The 16057-nt window shown below is 44.2% G+C and overlaps 1 protein-coding gene across 1 annotated transcript in view; it reads left to right on the forward strand.

Moving 5' to 3' along the window:
- The window catches only part of LOC108093907 (potassium voltage-gated channel subfamily H member 8), a 57415-nt gene extending 41620 nt beyond the window's left edge, over positions 1-15795 (forward strand). The window contains 10 exon segments of the mRNA XM_017194272.2: positions 1707-1908; positions 2957-3136; positions 3642-3760; positions 4272-4352; positions 7682-7777; positions 10074-10227; positions 10776-10900; positions 12792-13074; positions 13077-14449; positions 14451-15795. Coding sequence (XP_017049761.2) covers positions 1707-1908; positions 2957-3136; positions 3642-3760; positions 4272-4352; positions 7682-7777; positions 10074-10227; positions 10776-10900; positions 12792-13074; positions 13077-14449; positions 14451-14582 — 2745 coding nt within the window. The 3' untranslated portion in view covers positions 14583-15795.
- The last annotated feature ends 262 nt before the right edge of the window (positions 15796-16057 follow it).

A 16057-nucleotide genomic window follows, 5' to 3' on the forward strand; every position in this document is an offset into this window, starting at 1 on the left:
AGTTGGCCAGAAGTCATTTATGAATGTATTTGGGGCTTAAACTTTTACATTTTTATACACTTTGATATTTGTTTTGTGCTCGCTCGCTTGCTTTGCATACAATTTGTGCTAATGCACTTGAAACTTTTGCGTATTTAGTTTATTTCAAAGTTTTAATTATCTTTGAGACCCCAAAAAGGCAGTTAGTCACTGGAAAAAAATCCAGGGGAGTTGGCTGAGGAAGTTGCCTCCTTGGCGCCAAGCTGTTGCAAGGATGTTGTTGCTGCCTCGATGATGATGCCGCTGTTGCTGCTCACACAAAGTGAAAAGTAAACAATGGGAGCGTGAGGCAGCGCGAAACTTTAGCAAAGGAAGGGGCGGTGTTTAGGCGGCGGAAGTGGGGGCGTGGCTGGGAGAGCATGGAAGTGGAAAGCCGAGTATGAAAGTGAAAGCGCAGCACAAATTGCAACGTGAATTACAATTCGCCTTGATGTTGTTTCATTCAGCCTTTGTCTCCCACGCAGACATAAAACCCACGCATTTACACAGTGCGTTCCTTAACAGTAGTTCGGTGTAATTAAAAATTAATTAAGTTTGAAATGGTTTTCGTGTTGAACAAATTGTTGCTGAAGCGTTGCACTGGAAAATAAAACACCACAGAATTAATATGCTTTTAATTCTGTATATTATTTTCTATATATATTTTTTTCAATTTACTATGGTTTGGTTTACTTACAATTTCGAAACGCACTGTAGGCGCGCTGTTGTTGCGTATAGACTGCAAATGAAAGAGAAAAAGCGAGGCCGTTGCTGTCTGTCTATTGAAGCGCTGCGTAAATGCCTAAGCTAAACTGTTTGCGAATCCTGCTCACCTCTTTTTTCAATACTCTGTTGTCTTTTCATCAAGATTTTTTTTCCGATGCAGCTCCTATTGAGTTTTCCAGAATTCCCAAAAACTGTAACCATATGAAAGATCTTTTTGTTTGTTGGCTTATACAATTGTATAGATATTCTAATCAGATTTGAAATACTTATTTTCGGTCTTAAATCTGTTTTAATATTTTATTTTTATCCCATCTAGCCAACCACAACTGTAATTTCCGCTCATTCTTATTTTTCTGTGCACCTTGAGGCCGTTTTTAAGACGACGCTTCGTCAGCGGCAATCACAAAAGGGAAACAAAAATGTTCATCTAAAAAAAATGTTCATCTGAGGTTAAACGACGGCATTAGCCTTCAATTTACTTAAGCTCCTCACCCGGGCCAGGGGTCAGGGGTCAGGCTCTTCGATAAGCTTGTTTATGTTTGCATTAGACTTTTTACCCACCTCCTGTTTATCCTCCACTTCATCTTTTTATTTTTTGATGACATCCTTTCTCCTGATTTCGTCCCTTTTTTTTAACGCGACCATGCGGGCTCTGGGAAGTTGTCAATTTTGTGATTTTTTAGTGTGTTTCCTTGGCCGGGAACAATGCACATAACAAAAATTGAGATGCCCTGGAAAGTAGGCAACAAAATCGTACTTTTGAATGCCCTGAAAACTGGGTGGGGAAAAAATTCAAAATGGCGAACCGAGGGAAAAGCGGATACGGAAACAGAAAGCAAACTAATGGGCAGTGCGAAACGCGAAATGGGCGTGGCACCTCGCCACTTTTCGCTCGAATTTTAACAACCTTGAGTGGGTCGTTTGGCAATATGTATATTTTTTTATCATTTATTCCCGCCCAGGAATCACACATCCATCTTGTGAAATTGACGCGTCTGCTGCGGCTCGCTCGCCTGTTGCAAAAAATTGATCGATACTCGCAGCACACGGCCATGATTCTGACGCTCCTGATGTTCTCCTTCACGCTGGCCGCCCATTGGCTGGCCTGCATCTGGTATGTGATAGCGGTCAAGGAGTACGAGTGGTTCCCCGAGAGCAACATCGGTGAGTATGTGTCCCCTCTGCCGCAACTCCTGCATGGCTACAGTTACAGCCACAAATGGAGTCAAAACAATAGGTCAATCAAATCTGCTAAATGGGGTATAGTTATATCTACATATATAGTTCAATAAAACCCGTTTAAATTATATACTATACTTTTAATAAATAAATTCATATATTTTTTTTATTTACTTGTTTCTTAAATGGAACAACAAATGGTTTTAATTGTTGCAAAGAGCTACCCTTTCAACAAAGCTTCAAAAACAGTGCTTAATTATATTCGAGAACTAATAAATTTTATACGGACACTCAATTAGTCGACCGTAAATTTATGACGTTTACCGCTATTATTTCGACCACAACTGTGTGCATCTGACTGAGTTTCGAGGGTGTGTGCCAAAGGTAATTTGGTTAGTTGGTTAGTCAACAGTGAAGGGCAGGCCATCGTCGAATGCTAACAGAATATTTCGCCTCCCTTGGGCCGCAGTCCTGCGAATCTACACCACTTGGACCACCGAAATCAGGCACCCGAACAAACCAAGCTACCCAAAACCACCCAAACCACCTCAACCACCCAATACACGTGTGGTTAATGAATATTGTGTTAACCAAGGTTTAAAGTTTGGTTACGGATTAGCGCACATTGCATCAAATCGAATCAAATCATCAGTGGAAAATAAATACATATATACAGTATATTTCCGTGGCGAAAAAGTTTCGCCAGTTATGATATTTTCTGGCACTTAATCAAGGGCTGGGAAAATCTTCCAAGCTTGACTGACACGAAAAGTTTCGCCTGACGTTTCCGGTCCGGGGAAAACTGTTTTTGCCGGATTTTGGTACGAGCTGCCAACTGACAGACTGACAAACTGGAATTTAACAAACGAGAAAGTTAGGCCCAGTCATTGTCAATTTGATAAGCCCAATTTGTTTGGCCCGCAAATTGTAATTAAACGCCGTACTAAACAAGTTTTCTTCTCTGTTCTCTGTTCTCTGCTCTCTGCTCTCTCTGTCTTCCCGTCGTATTAAATGCCTCAAGTATTCTTCACAGGTTGGTTGCAGCTTCTGGCGGAGAGGAAAAACGCTTCGGTGGCCATTTTGACCACGGCGGAAACGTATTCCACGGCCCTCTACTTCACCTTCACCAGTCTCACTTCCGTGGGATTTGGCAACGTTTCGGCGAATACCACGGCCGAAAAGGTCTTCACCATCATCATGATGCTCATTGGCGGTGGGTACCCAAGTGTTTTAAGTCCTAAATAACGTTACAAAATAGGGCAAGTATACTTAAACAAGTTCAATGCCAAAACTGCTAAGTATTCGGGGAAGGCATTCCTATAACACAAAGAAAAAAGTTTAATCAAGATTTTTCCTAAGTAGATAGGGATTTACGCTAAATCATAATTTAATCTTTAAAATATGTGCATAAGTTGTAGAGATTTTAATGGAAAGTTTTCAATGCTACAATTCAAGAAGTTGATTTAAAACCATAAGAATGCCTAATAGAAAAATCTATCCATTATGTTTTCAATTCAATTAACCATTGAAAACCCCCCCGTTTCTTATAAAATTACGACATCAAAAGCAGGAAATGAGCTTTGAATTATGGGCTTACTCAGCAGCGGAAAAACTTCTGCCTAGGCAATAACCGCACGAACTGCCTTCATAACTGTTATTACGTTTTTGGGCAACCCATTCGAGGCTTAATGATATATCGTATCCATTTCATTACCCAGCTCTTATGCACGCCGTGGTCTTCGGTAACGTGACTGCCATCATCCAGAGGATGTATTCGCGTCGCTCGCTTTACGAGAGCAAATGGCGCGATCTAAAGGACTTCGTGGCCCTGCACAATGTGAGTATGGTTCGATGGGGGATGCGATTGAGATTTGCGGGAAATAAATGAACCCCTTGCAAAAGGGACCCCGAGAAGTGCCACTCGATGGTTTTTATTAGAATGCAGCGCACACTTTCCATATGCCACGCCACGCTGGGCAGGAAATGGAAAATGGAAAATGGAACGGAAGCGGTGGCCCAAGGTTGTGGAATGCTGATTCCAGCAAAGTCCGAAGCATCCCGGTCGCCCTGTTGGCAGTTGGCAACCTGTTGATGGGGCAAACCTTAGGGTCGCTCCATTAGGCAGGGCACGCGGCGTATACGCAATGAGCTGCACCCACGTCGCATACGCAATGCGCAATGCACTGCACAATTAAGCGCATTTGTGCGGCTCTCAACCGCGAAATGCATGCAAACGAAGCGAAAGCGGCGCACATCGCAGCTCATTAAACGCTAAGATGGCAAAAGGGAAAAGCGAACAAGCTGGGCCAGAGCGAATGCAATTATAATTTATGATCTCCTCATTACAGATGCCCAAGGAGCTGAAGCAGCGCATCGAGGACTACTTCCAGACGTCCTGGTCACTCAGCCATGGCATCGACATATACGAGGTGAGCATCGAGTGGGAGCTGTGCCCCTTGGGGCATCACTTTTTGATTGAGTGTGTGTCATAAATCATTTAGGGTGTAATACACTGGGGAAAATCTATCAGTCTGTAGTTTATAACTTAACTTTACTCTGAGTGAAACTTTGTAAGTATCAAACAGAAAAATAACTTTTTGGTAATATTCTTAGTGTCGAGCAAACTAATTATTTTTTTTTGTGAAACTATTCATTTCTCTGTACATTTTTGGCCATCTCTCCCACAAAAGTGATTGGAAAAGTTGTCGACGCAGCAGTCTATCGCTGGATTCGACTTGACTGACTTCAGTCAAACAGTCAAACTTCACTTACGAATCAAAATCAGAATCGAAATCGTTAGTGCCTGCGGCTTTTCCTCTCCGATAAACGTCTGAGCCCTTAATTAAGCAAATGTCCGTGGGGTTGACATGCTGCACTTTACATGGACAGGTGACTTATTGATTTGCTGCGGGTCAAATGCCAAATGTGTGGCCCACCTTTGATTGGTCATCCGTGTTCTGGTATTTCAACCGCACTGCCACTCGTACAAAAGTTAAAATTAAATATCGAAATTATATGTGAGAGCGGGTGGCTGGATGACTGAATTTTCCTCTTGCCTTTCATTGTTTTTCCTTCTGTGTGTGGCCCCGGGCGGAATCTAAATTTTAATTAAAATTTTTCACAATTATATTAAGTCGAGCAGAGAGCAAGACATGCCAGTTGTGTACCTTTTCTTCTTCTGGGTCGGAGCTGTCAACTGCATTAAGTTTCCCAGCTTTTCCTGGTTGGCTCTGTTGCTAATTTTGCTGTGAGTTGTCTTTTGCGGGTTTCATCGCACACCGGAGCCTTTGTTTCTTGTTTATTTTTATCGGCTTTGAAAGTGTAGCACTATAATTCCGAACTTGATGGGGAAACTTTTCTGCAACTGCATGGAAATAGCCGATTGTTGGTACAGGGAAATCAATCATTGGGGATACTCTGCAGCTTGAACTTTAACTCGTTCAAACTTTTCCCTGCCGGTCAGGTGGGCGAGGTACACTTTGTTTTCCCAACTTGCAGCACAATAAAATGCATGGAAGTGCAGGCCAGTCGAAAGAGCAGCGATTCCACCCGCTAATTGCTATTAGCAAAAAGCCAGGCAAACAACTTTCCGCCCCGCGCTCTCCTTTAATAGTGTTAATTAAAACCTCTTCAAATAAAAAGCAACTTTTATCTCCGCGAGCAGGATGTTGTTAAATGGCTTTCGCGTTGTGGACTTTAATTAAATGGCCTTTAGGTCTAGTCGGCCCACTGGAATTCTACACAGCTCAAAGAAGCCTCTAGAATTAAATGACAAATATATGGGCATTCGACCATCGGGAAATTTAAAATTTTAAATGCAGTTATAGCAAAGATGCAATTACAAAGTTTAAAGGGTTTGCCATCTTGGAATCGTTTCAAAGATGGAAGCCCAGTTTCGCTTCAGTTCTATGAAAACCAAGCAAATGGTTGTAGAATTTAAATTGCAATCGCAAACCTGTTGTCTCTCCTTAAATTTCGAGTGACGGTGCTCGGGAATTTCGACAACACTTTAATGGAATTTAATTAAATTACAGACCGAACATGAAGTATAGACAGGCACATACACACCCATACGCACACAACCTGTCGATGCCACACAAATTATAGCACCGAAATTGGGTGGAATAACGGGGCACTGACGTGCTGGCACTAAATTAAATTGTTAATTTATTGCGCATGAAAATTAACTGGCAAAATGTCGAAGTTTCCCTCTAAAAGCCAAACGATGTTGGCCTCGCCAGAGAAAATTTCAAGTTCAGTCCGGACCGACAAAAAAAAAAAAACACCACCCACTTTAACTTGGACTTCTGGCCAGTGTGTGCGCAATTAATGTAAAATATTTTACACTTCAGTGCACAGCGAACGGAAAGCAGAGACAGAATGGAAATAAATAACAATTCTTTGGGAATTGCCCTTTGGGAAGCATGAAAAAAGGAATACAAAAAGAGCAACAAGAGTCATACAAAACCCAGGAAAACTTTCAACATATTTCCATGTTTAGTTCCGCTTGGTTAGCAAAGCACCCTTTGTTATCCAATAATAAATGTTTACAGCATAGTAAAGTATATTAGTAGTAGTTGATACTTTCCAAACTAGAAGTATAAATTGAGTTATAAGCATTTATTTTAGCAAAAAAAATACTTCTTCAAAAAAAAAAACGTAAATAATTGGAACTATTTTTTCATAGTTTCAGAAACTATTGTTATGAACACAGTTGTTTGTTTTCCGACCACACGAATAGTGCTGAAATGGAATTGGGTTTGGCTGACATCTCTTTTGGCCAAAAATATTTGAACTTTGCGCTGGCATTTGTTGTGAATTTTTAATTAAGCCCTGGCCGGCCTGAATTTGATTTAGTTGCTGTTGGCCTTCATTAATGTGCATACACAAACATTCAAACAAAGTTGACCAACTATTTAAGCAATTAAGTTGATTTCACTATAAGCAGATTCACGAAATATTTACCTACAACCACGAATTCAGATTTCGCAGTATCACTTGCGGTCCAGTTGGCAAATGAATTTCCGCGTTTTTCGAGCATATGAACAGCACTCGAGTGTAATCAGCCCTCGAAACCCCTGGAAAATATATACACGTGGATAACTATAGAGGCGAACGTCTGAACAATGAGTGGGCGGGGATGTAAACAAGCTACATGCAAATTCCCCCTCAATTTCCATGTTAATCCCGAAACACCGACAATTCCCATCCAATACACTTGAAACGAGCCCAAGAAAAAAGCAAATAGAATTGAAAATGCGGGGGGTAAAACAAAAATATAATTATACCCTGGCAGGAGGTAAGAGGACGTCAAGAAAGATCCTCTCAGCAGGCATTTACATTAAAGGATTCGCATATCTCATCGATTTTTATTGTCTGGTTAATATATGATAAGTCGAAGAGGAAGAGTTACTCCCTGCTTTAAAATGAAAAAAATAAAATAGTAATGGTCCCATATTTACAGGATATCTCCTGTTTGTTTCCCACCTGCTGCCCCTTTTCCACTTTGTATTTTACATTGCTGTTGGAAAACAAGCAAGACCAGATAAGCTGAAACATTTTTCCTGTGCTCGAGTAAAATAATGCCTCACAATTTTCAGGCGATTCAATTTCCACGTGTATATTCCACTTTCTCTTCTCACTTACGCGTGTATGCGTGGATGCGTGTGCGTGTGCGTGTGCGTGTGTGTGGGTGCTTATGCTTGTCGCTCCACTCATCTTTGACTTACCTTTTTCCCGGCTTTCCTTCTACTTTCAGACGCTACGCGAATTTCCCGAGGAGCTGCGTGGCGACGTTTCCATGCATCTACATCGTGAAATATTACAGCTGCCGATATTTGAAGCGGCCTCCCAGGTGAGTTTGATCCTACACTCAGCCAAAAGTTTACCTTAAAAGTGCAATAACTACTAGCCTTCACGGATCCTTTTATTTATAATTATATGTAATTTGATTGGTTCTAAGACAGAGGTATTTAGTAAAATGGGGATACATTTTTATGGTTATTTAATATCCCCTTAGTTGTACCTAAAGTTTTACTTTGCTAAATTTTTCCAAGTGTACCCCTTTGAATGGTCTTTTTCAGGGGTCGAAGTGTATGTCGCTTTGAAAGCGATTCAGCTTCAGACAAATGGAACGAAATGGCTGCGATGGCAAAATAATCAGCAGCAATGCGACAGGGAATCCTTTGAGGTGGGGTAAAAGGTGGGTCAACAGGTGGGGGTCAGGTAAAAAGAGAAGATGAAGGCCAGGCGAGCAGTCAAAAGTTAACTGCGGGCTTAACTGAAACGTTTTTTGGGCTTCGTTCGGTTTGTCCTTTGTCGCACAGAAGCCCAAACACAACCAAACAACCGCATACGAACACACAGAAGCACACACACGATGTTTAGGAGAGCTTTGTTGTACAGACGAGGGCTTAGCCTAGGATTCTTAGGAGGGGTGAACTGAAAGAAATTGTGAAAAGTTTTCGCATTAATTTAAATTTATTCCATTCAAATACTTTAACTAAATACCAAAGATTTTTGGAGTTTTAATCATCCAATCACAAGTATTGTTTAAGTCTTATTTTTGTGGAATTTTCTAAATATTTTGAATATATTTATATAAAGATGCAGCTTGAGATGACAACGCTGATCTAGAAAATGTACATTTAGTATAATTTTTACATTTTAACATGCCTTTGACCAAACTTTTATCTGTAAGATATGCAGATACACTAGTTTTTTCCCCCTGAATAAAACCATTTCCACAGGTAAAGTTTCCGAGCCATCTAACTGTGGCAGGTTCTTTGACTCTGCGCTGTGGGCCAAGTTCCATTCGTTCGACTGAAGTGGAGCATGAAAAAGGTTTTTGGCCAACAGCAAAGTTGTACGCAAAGATCCCCCCGAATGCAGTGGCAAAGTGTGTGTGTGGTCGAGTAGTTTTCGATGCCCAATGTCAATACCCTTGTCAGCCGCCAAGAGCTTTAATGGGGGCCCACTGTACTTGTGCGGGTCTCCGATGGAAATCATTTGGGTAAAAGCCGCCTGGCTTAAACTAGAGATTGTGCAGTAATTGATTTCTCATCTACGGTTCAACTGCTTTTGGGCTCCAAAGTTCCATGACCCAGTGCATCAAAATAAATGAAAACAATTGATACAACAGCTGATAAAGATGTTTGGATTTTTTTTTGCGGTATTGGTGGAAAAACGAAAATTGTCTGAACGGAGATATTTTCAATCAAACTGTTAGCATACACGAAAAGAAGGAATGTTACCCCTTCAGATCAAAGCTGAAAATTCCAAACGTTTATATGGAAACCGCTTCAACTGAAAATAGAAAAAGGAATTTAAATAAAAACTTAGCAACGCAAACATAACAATCCCTGTTTTTATTACACACAATGGAAAAAACAAACAATGTTTGTTAAACACTGTTATTATTCTGCCGATGCAGGAATTATTGTACTTTATTATCGAAACAAAGAAACACAAGAAAAATAATAGGATTGTAACTCTCCTAAACAAAAGAAAACAAAGGTTATACTTCATTCCATTATTAGCAAAAGAATGAGCAAATTACTGCATGTAAATCAACCAATAAATATCGTTTTGCTGATTTTTACGAACCCATATTTCAATGATGGGCACACAATGTGGTAATGCGATTGCGGTCGAATTTGGCGAAAGGACCTCGAGGAGATCCCACCTAATAAAATGCAACTCGAGCTAAGTTGGCAAACAAACAAAACGAATTGAACGACCGAATGACCGGGCAGAACTCGAAAAAAAGAGAAATACTGAGGCTGAATGACAAAGGCGGACTGCAAACATTAATAAAGCTTATTCAGAAAGGCAAAGTAACGCAAACAAAAACCACTCAACAGTTATAAGCGCGCTTTAAGCCACTTTTCGTGGCCGATGGCGTGGGTGTTCAGTCCCAAAGGGGGTGCAAATGGGGTGGCAGGGGGGTGGGGGGGTCCTGAACCGCAGGACACATTCCGGGGCAAGGACACGCAGCTCCAGCTGTTGCCGTTTTGTTTCATTGCGCAAATAAAACGCGACCGAGCTAAATGCTAAATGCCTCTGACCGAGAAGAACAATTCCTGACTAAACCAGAATCGCATTTGCTTGAACCTCGATTTGTTACACGTTTTTCTGTTTTTCTGTTGCAGGGCTGCCTGAAACTTTTGTCCCTGCACATAAAGACCAACTTCTGTGCACCCGGGGAGTATCTGATCCACAAAGGCGACGCCCTCAACTACATTTACTATCTGTGCAACGGATCCATGGAGGTGATCAAGGACGACATGGTGGTCGCCATTTTGGGTGAGTCAAATCGGGAGATTTACTATACGTCGTTATTAAAAACGTTTTAATCAAACTCAATAAATTTTTATTGTCTCTTTGTTTTGACTGTCAAATTGTATCAATATTTTCTTGTTTCTGTGTAGAGTTTTTTGCAAATTATAAATACATTTTTGTGCGCGTGCTTGTATTGTGAATTGCTGTTGATTTTCATTTATCGACTGTCAAATTTTCATTTTGTTTATGTTCCGACTTGTAGCGAGTATTGAACCCGCCGAACTCAGTTCATTCGCTCCTGGATTCCATTTACACTCTGGCCAAGACAGTAAGGCAGTGAGTCCGCTGCTTGTTTATTCATTCATGGCAGGCAGTGTCATCAACTTGAGCAGGGCCATCAAGTCTACTACTTGGCCCAGACAAATGCCAGGCTCTATTTTTATGCTCATTGATTCTGTGTAGTGCTGACCTTTTCCCGCCAATTGCTACTTTTCGCTTACCACTTGCCACTTTCCACTTTCCACTCGCATCTCGTGCCTCATTCTCATTCTCGACTCTGGTGTTCTCAACAGGTAAGGGCGACCTCGTGGGCTCCGACATCAACGTGCACCTGGTGGCCACCAGCAACGGCCAGATGACCGCCACCACCAACAGTGCTGGCCAGGATGTTGTCGTCCGCAGCAGCAGCGACATTAAGGTAAGGCCCACGCCCCCCCTTCCTCCTCTCCCCTCCGCCCATTTAAATCCACTTCCCCATCGAGCTCATAGAGTGGGGTGTGCAGTAATTAAATAGAATTTATTTTTACACCAGCCTCTGGTCTCCGGTGCTCGAGGGTGAACGTGAATGGAATGCATTCAGAGGCTGTTGGGCAGTCAGCGGGGGGGAGCTCTGAGTGGACTCTGGCCAAGAGGATTCCAATTTTCAATGAGATGCAGATAAATACCACCTTTGAGTAGTGAATGCGAGCTCCTCTCAAAGGCTTAATTTGATTTTTGGTTGTTAAATGTAGATTTATGCCTTAAACAGTGAAATGGTGATGAAATGGGATTTAATTTAATTGGGAAAAATTTTAAAAATAATTATTTTTTTGCCTCCTCATTTCCTGAGTATTATTTTGTACGGAAAATACACCTAGAGCAGAACAGATTTTCCACTTTTAAATACCATCCATTTCAAGGAAACCTGTGGCTGTGTTGCATTTGATTCTCCCCAACTCGGGGTAAATGCTCAAATAAAACAGCTTAATTGCCGCTTGAGCCAAGGACATGTGGGGACCCACTCTCTTCCTCCTTCCGCCGCTTTAATTGTATTTTTATCATAGTCTGGGGCTCTTTAAGGATTAAGCAGGTTGCAATTTCAGGCGGTTTGTCGTAAACTTTATCTCATTCCTCGCAGGGCCAGTGGTTTCGAGGGGAAGGACCCAAGGTTTTCAAGATGAGTGCACAGCAGTTTGAATTTCCCCCGAAATGCGGGGCGTTCTTTTTTGTTTTTCTTTTAGCAGAAAGTCAATGGGGCTTGAGTGTCTAAGGGTTTTCGTACACTCGGAGTCTGCGATTACTCGTTTACTCTTACTAATTATGGCAATAATCTCGGGGCGGTTCAGGTTTCAAAAGCTTCACGCCTAATTAATTGCCATAAACTCTTGTCTGGCAATTGGAGGCCACTCCCCCTGCGCGCCTGCGGGTGGCAATAATTAAGCTGGGAATTTCCAATTTTATTGTCGCTTAATTAGTTGAGGAATGCGCTTAATTTATGCATAGTTTTTCCCTGCGAAAATCTTGTTTAAGGTCCTCCTTTGTCAGGCGCCTTCGTTGGTGTTGTTGGTGTTTTAGGGCCTGTGTTTGCCTTTACCTTTTGCTTTTGCTTTTATCTCGTGTTTATTTGCATGTCTGCCGTGGCGGAATAAAGTGCAGACATTGCGAGCAGCTGCCGCCTCGCGCGCTGCCTCCTTGCAGCGCCACTTCGGTAAACAACGCGGCAAACGGGTCGTATGAGTGATACTTAAGGCGTTGCCCCTCCGCTGTTTGTCGGTGTGTGTGTGTGCGTGTGTGTGTTTGTGTTTGCCGTCGTGGGTGTGCGGAGTGTGTAAACGCCAAGATGGCGCACTCGAGTATGTAAGGAAGACGCCAAGGCGTCAACATTGCCAGGAGTGCCAGTCCAAAGGTCCAGAAATCGACGAAGGGCTATCCTGTATTTAAGGGGATAAGTTAGAAAATTTCAAATATTAAAGTTTAATTCGTTTATTCGAGGTATTTTTTCCCACTTAAGTTTTTTATTTTTTTTTTGGAATAATCCTGTGAATTGGTTGAGTTGGGTTACGAATAAATCCATGTCTGAAAAGGAAATGAAGCTATTATTTTACCAAGAAGGGTTTACACAACTCTAGTCTATCCTAAGCTACCGTGGCTCCGCTTACAGGATGTTTAAGCTTTTCCATGTTGTTTATGGGGCGCAAACGCCTGCTGCCACGCCCCCGCCTAAAGTGCATAATCGCTTAGCGCCAAAACGACCTCTGACTCACTTGCCACGTCTTTTGATTTCTCATATGTGCTTTCCTTTTCTTCCACTCGACTCCCCCTCTTTCCAGGCGCTCACCTACTGCGATCTCAAGTGCATCCACATGGGCGGCCTGGTGGAGGTGCTGCGTCTCTATCCGGAGTACCAGCAGCAGTTTGCCAACGACATCCAGCACGATCTCACCTGCAACCTGAGGGAGGGCTACGAGAACCAGGACTCGGACATCGGACCCTCCTTCCCCCTGCCCAGCATCAGCGAGGACGATGAAAACCGCGAGGAGGCCGAGGAAAAGGCGGAGAAGGAAAACGGCGGAGGACCACCGAGTGGCGCCTCCCCACTGCACAACCTGAGTAACTCCCCCTGCACGCGGCACGTTCTCCGCTCTTGGGGATGGGAAGTCCGAGGAACCAGCGGTTGCACCAGCGAGGAAGATCCCTGATCACCCTGAGGGAAACCAACAAGCGGCACAGGACTCCTCTGAATGCTGCCTGCAGCCTGGATCGCGGATCCTTCGAGGAACCGGAGCCCCTGGAGGAGGAGCAGCAGTCGGCGGGCAAGAGGCCCTCGCTGGAGCGACTAGACTCCCAGGTCTCCACTCTGCACCAGGATGTGGCCCAGCTGAGCGCCGAGGTGCGCAACGCCATCAGCGCTCTCCAGGAGATGACCTTCACCTCGAATGCGATGGCTTCCCACACTTCCCTGAAGTTTCCCCCGGCGAGATCCATTCCCAACATCAGTGGAGTGGCAGCCACGAGGGCGGGGGATTCAGTGGATCACGGGATCATGGGCGGAGTTCTGGGGGCAGCCGAGATGGCGGCCATTCAACGCTGCTCCTCGCATCCTCCGGAGGTTTGGGGCAGGGATGTCCAGCTGCCCACGAGCAATGCGGCCAGCTCGAAGGCGGCTTCCCCCGTGGAGCCCAAGAAGAGCACGACCAGCAGGAGCTGTCAGACGGACTTCTACCGCATCGACTTCCCCACCTTTGAACGCTTCGTCCTGGCCAATCCCCGCCTGGTTCTGGGACTCCTGGGCATCGAGCCGGCCATCAAGAACGAAATGGATCTACTGCAGCAGAAGCAGACCCTGCAGATCTCCCCCTTGAACACGATAGACGAGTGCGTCTCCCCGGCGGATCCCAACCTGGCCAGCTCCAAGGAGCGCCTGATCACCTCCTCGGCGGCCCAAACTCCTGGTCGCATTTACCCGCCGCTCGACGACGAGAACTCCAACGACTTCCGCTGGACGATGAAGCACTCCGCCAGTCACCACAGCTGCTGCAAGAGTACGGATGCCCTGTTGAGTCCCGAGGAGCATCCACAGGCATCCATGCTCCCGGCGGAGGTGGCACCTGCTGCTCAGGAAGCGAGATCCTCGAAGCGGAGCATCCGCAAGAGCACGAGTGGCAGCAACTCCAGCCTGTCGAGCAGCAGCTCCAGCTCGAACAACTGCTTGGTGTCGCAGAGCACCGGGAACCTGACCACCACCAACGCCTCGGTGCACTGCAGCAGCAGCAGCCAGAGCGTGGCCAGTGTGGCCACGACGCGGCGGGCCTCCTGGAAGCTGCAGCACTCGCGGAGCGGCGAGTACCGCAGGCTCTCCGAGGCCACCGCCGAGTACTCGCCCCCGGCGAAGACGCCGCTCCCTGTGGCAGGAGTCACCTACGGCGGCGACGAGGAGGAGAGCGTGGAGCTGCTGGGACCGCGGAGGAACTCGAGGCCCGTCCTGCTGGGGGGTGAACCCGATCCAGGGTCAGGGACAGGCCATGAATTTCCGCTTCTCGGCCGGGGACGCCGACAAGCTGGAGAAGGGGATGCGCGGACTGCCCTCCACCCGCTCCCTCCGCGATCCGAGTGGCAAGTAGGGAGCCCGGGAGTCGCTTACATGCTAACCGCCGTGCGTGATTTATGTCCTAATTAATACTGAAACACAAAGACGCTTGTACATTTAATATCTCTAAGATACACACACACACACACACACGCACACGTGAGTTTGGTTGTTCATCTGTTGCCCCGTAGATTAATCGAAGACACCCACACATATTGAAGAGCATATCAGAGCAGTCGCAGAAATCAAACGAGCCGAGGAGTATTTCTGTACGGCTCAGCTGCTGTAGTGAGATAAATGTATATTTTCCTAACAAATCAGCAAGGATGTACCCACTCAGAATACACAAAACATATGTCAGCGGAAGTACAAAGCTCGGATGCCTCCGATAAAAGATACAGAAGAGTATCTTGCCTGGCAACGGAGTAACAAAATATCATTGACACTTAACAAATTGGTGAAACGTTAATTAAGTTGAATCAGCCTGAGGTTCTGTGGGATAATAGTGCGGAATGGGGCAAGGTCTTCAGTTCTGGGTAGTCAGAAGCCTTTATCGAGATTTAAAAGCAGGAAGGAACAGAGAGTTAGTTAAGATCTGGATTTTAAGCATAGTTAGGCAAGCTCAATGACAGGATCGGGGATTCAACAGATTTGTAGACATTTAAGCTGTACATTCACTCTAGTCACTGGGATGTGAGGTATCCTAGATTATTACCTAAGATAATCGACAATCGTGTGCTACATATATCGAATGGACGGGGTTCCACTTCAAAAGTGAGCCCTCGAGCATTTGGATAAAGTAATTTGTGATTCCAAGCGAGGGAAAAGAGGCAGTTGCCTTCTCAGTTCTCTGTCTTGATTCCGTGTTGGTTAGTTGTCTAAAAAATAATCAACTGTAAGCTGTGTAAATTTCCGACATCCCCATATATCCTGAGTGTATATAGAATATGTGGTATGTGTATATTTGCTCCCCAAAAACTATAAAGACTTGAGCTTCATTCTATCTTTGATGTAAGCATCCTATGAAATAAGTGCATAGGTTTTATATGTGTTTAGACGGATACATGTTTTAGCCATAACGTAAGCGGAATTATCCAATTGGGAACCTAATAAACGTTTTTAAATGTTTTAACTTAATGTTACCGAGACTATATATACCTGTATGTATTATATGTGTAGTTATACATCTTAAGCATAAAAGGATATCCGATATTTCAATAAACAATAAACTTGATGTGACAAATTAACCGAAGGTGGTCTCTTTCTGGTGGATTTGCGTTTTCCCTCACTTGCCATCTTTGATTTTCCAACTCCGCCCGATGACTGCGTGGTTTTTCCTCTGACATGACTGGCACAGCCTTAATGCGCTTAATTCAATTGGTCGTTTGGTATCGGTTCTCTACCGTAATCCGGTAACCTGATTGCCAAGTTTATTGTGTGCCAAGTTCGTATGTCAATCGGGGTATTAAAGCCCTCGTTTTGGCTTCTCTATGCATAACTCCTCCAGCT

The sequence above is a fragment of the Drosophila ficusphila genome, unplaced genomic scaffold (assembly GCF_018152265.1).
Source record: "Drosophila ficusphila isolate 14025-0441.05 unplaced genomic scaffold, ASM1815226v1 contig_414, whole genome shotgun sequence".
NCBI lineage: Eukaryota > Metazoa > Arthropoda > Insecta > Diptera > Drosophilidae > Drosophila > Drosophila ficusphila.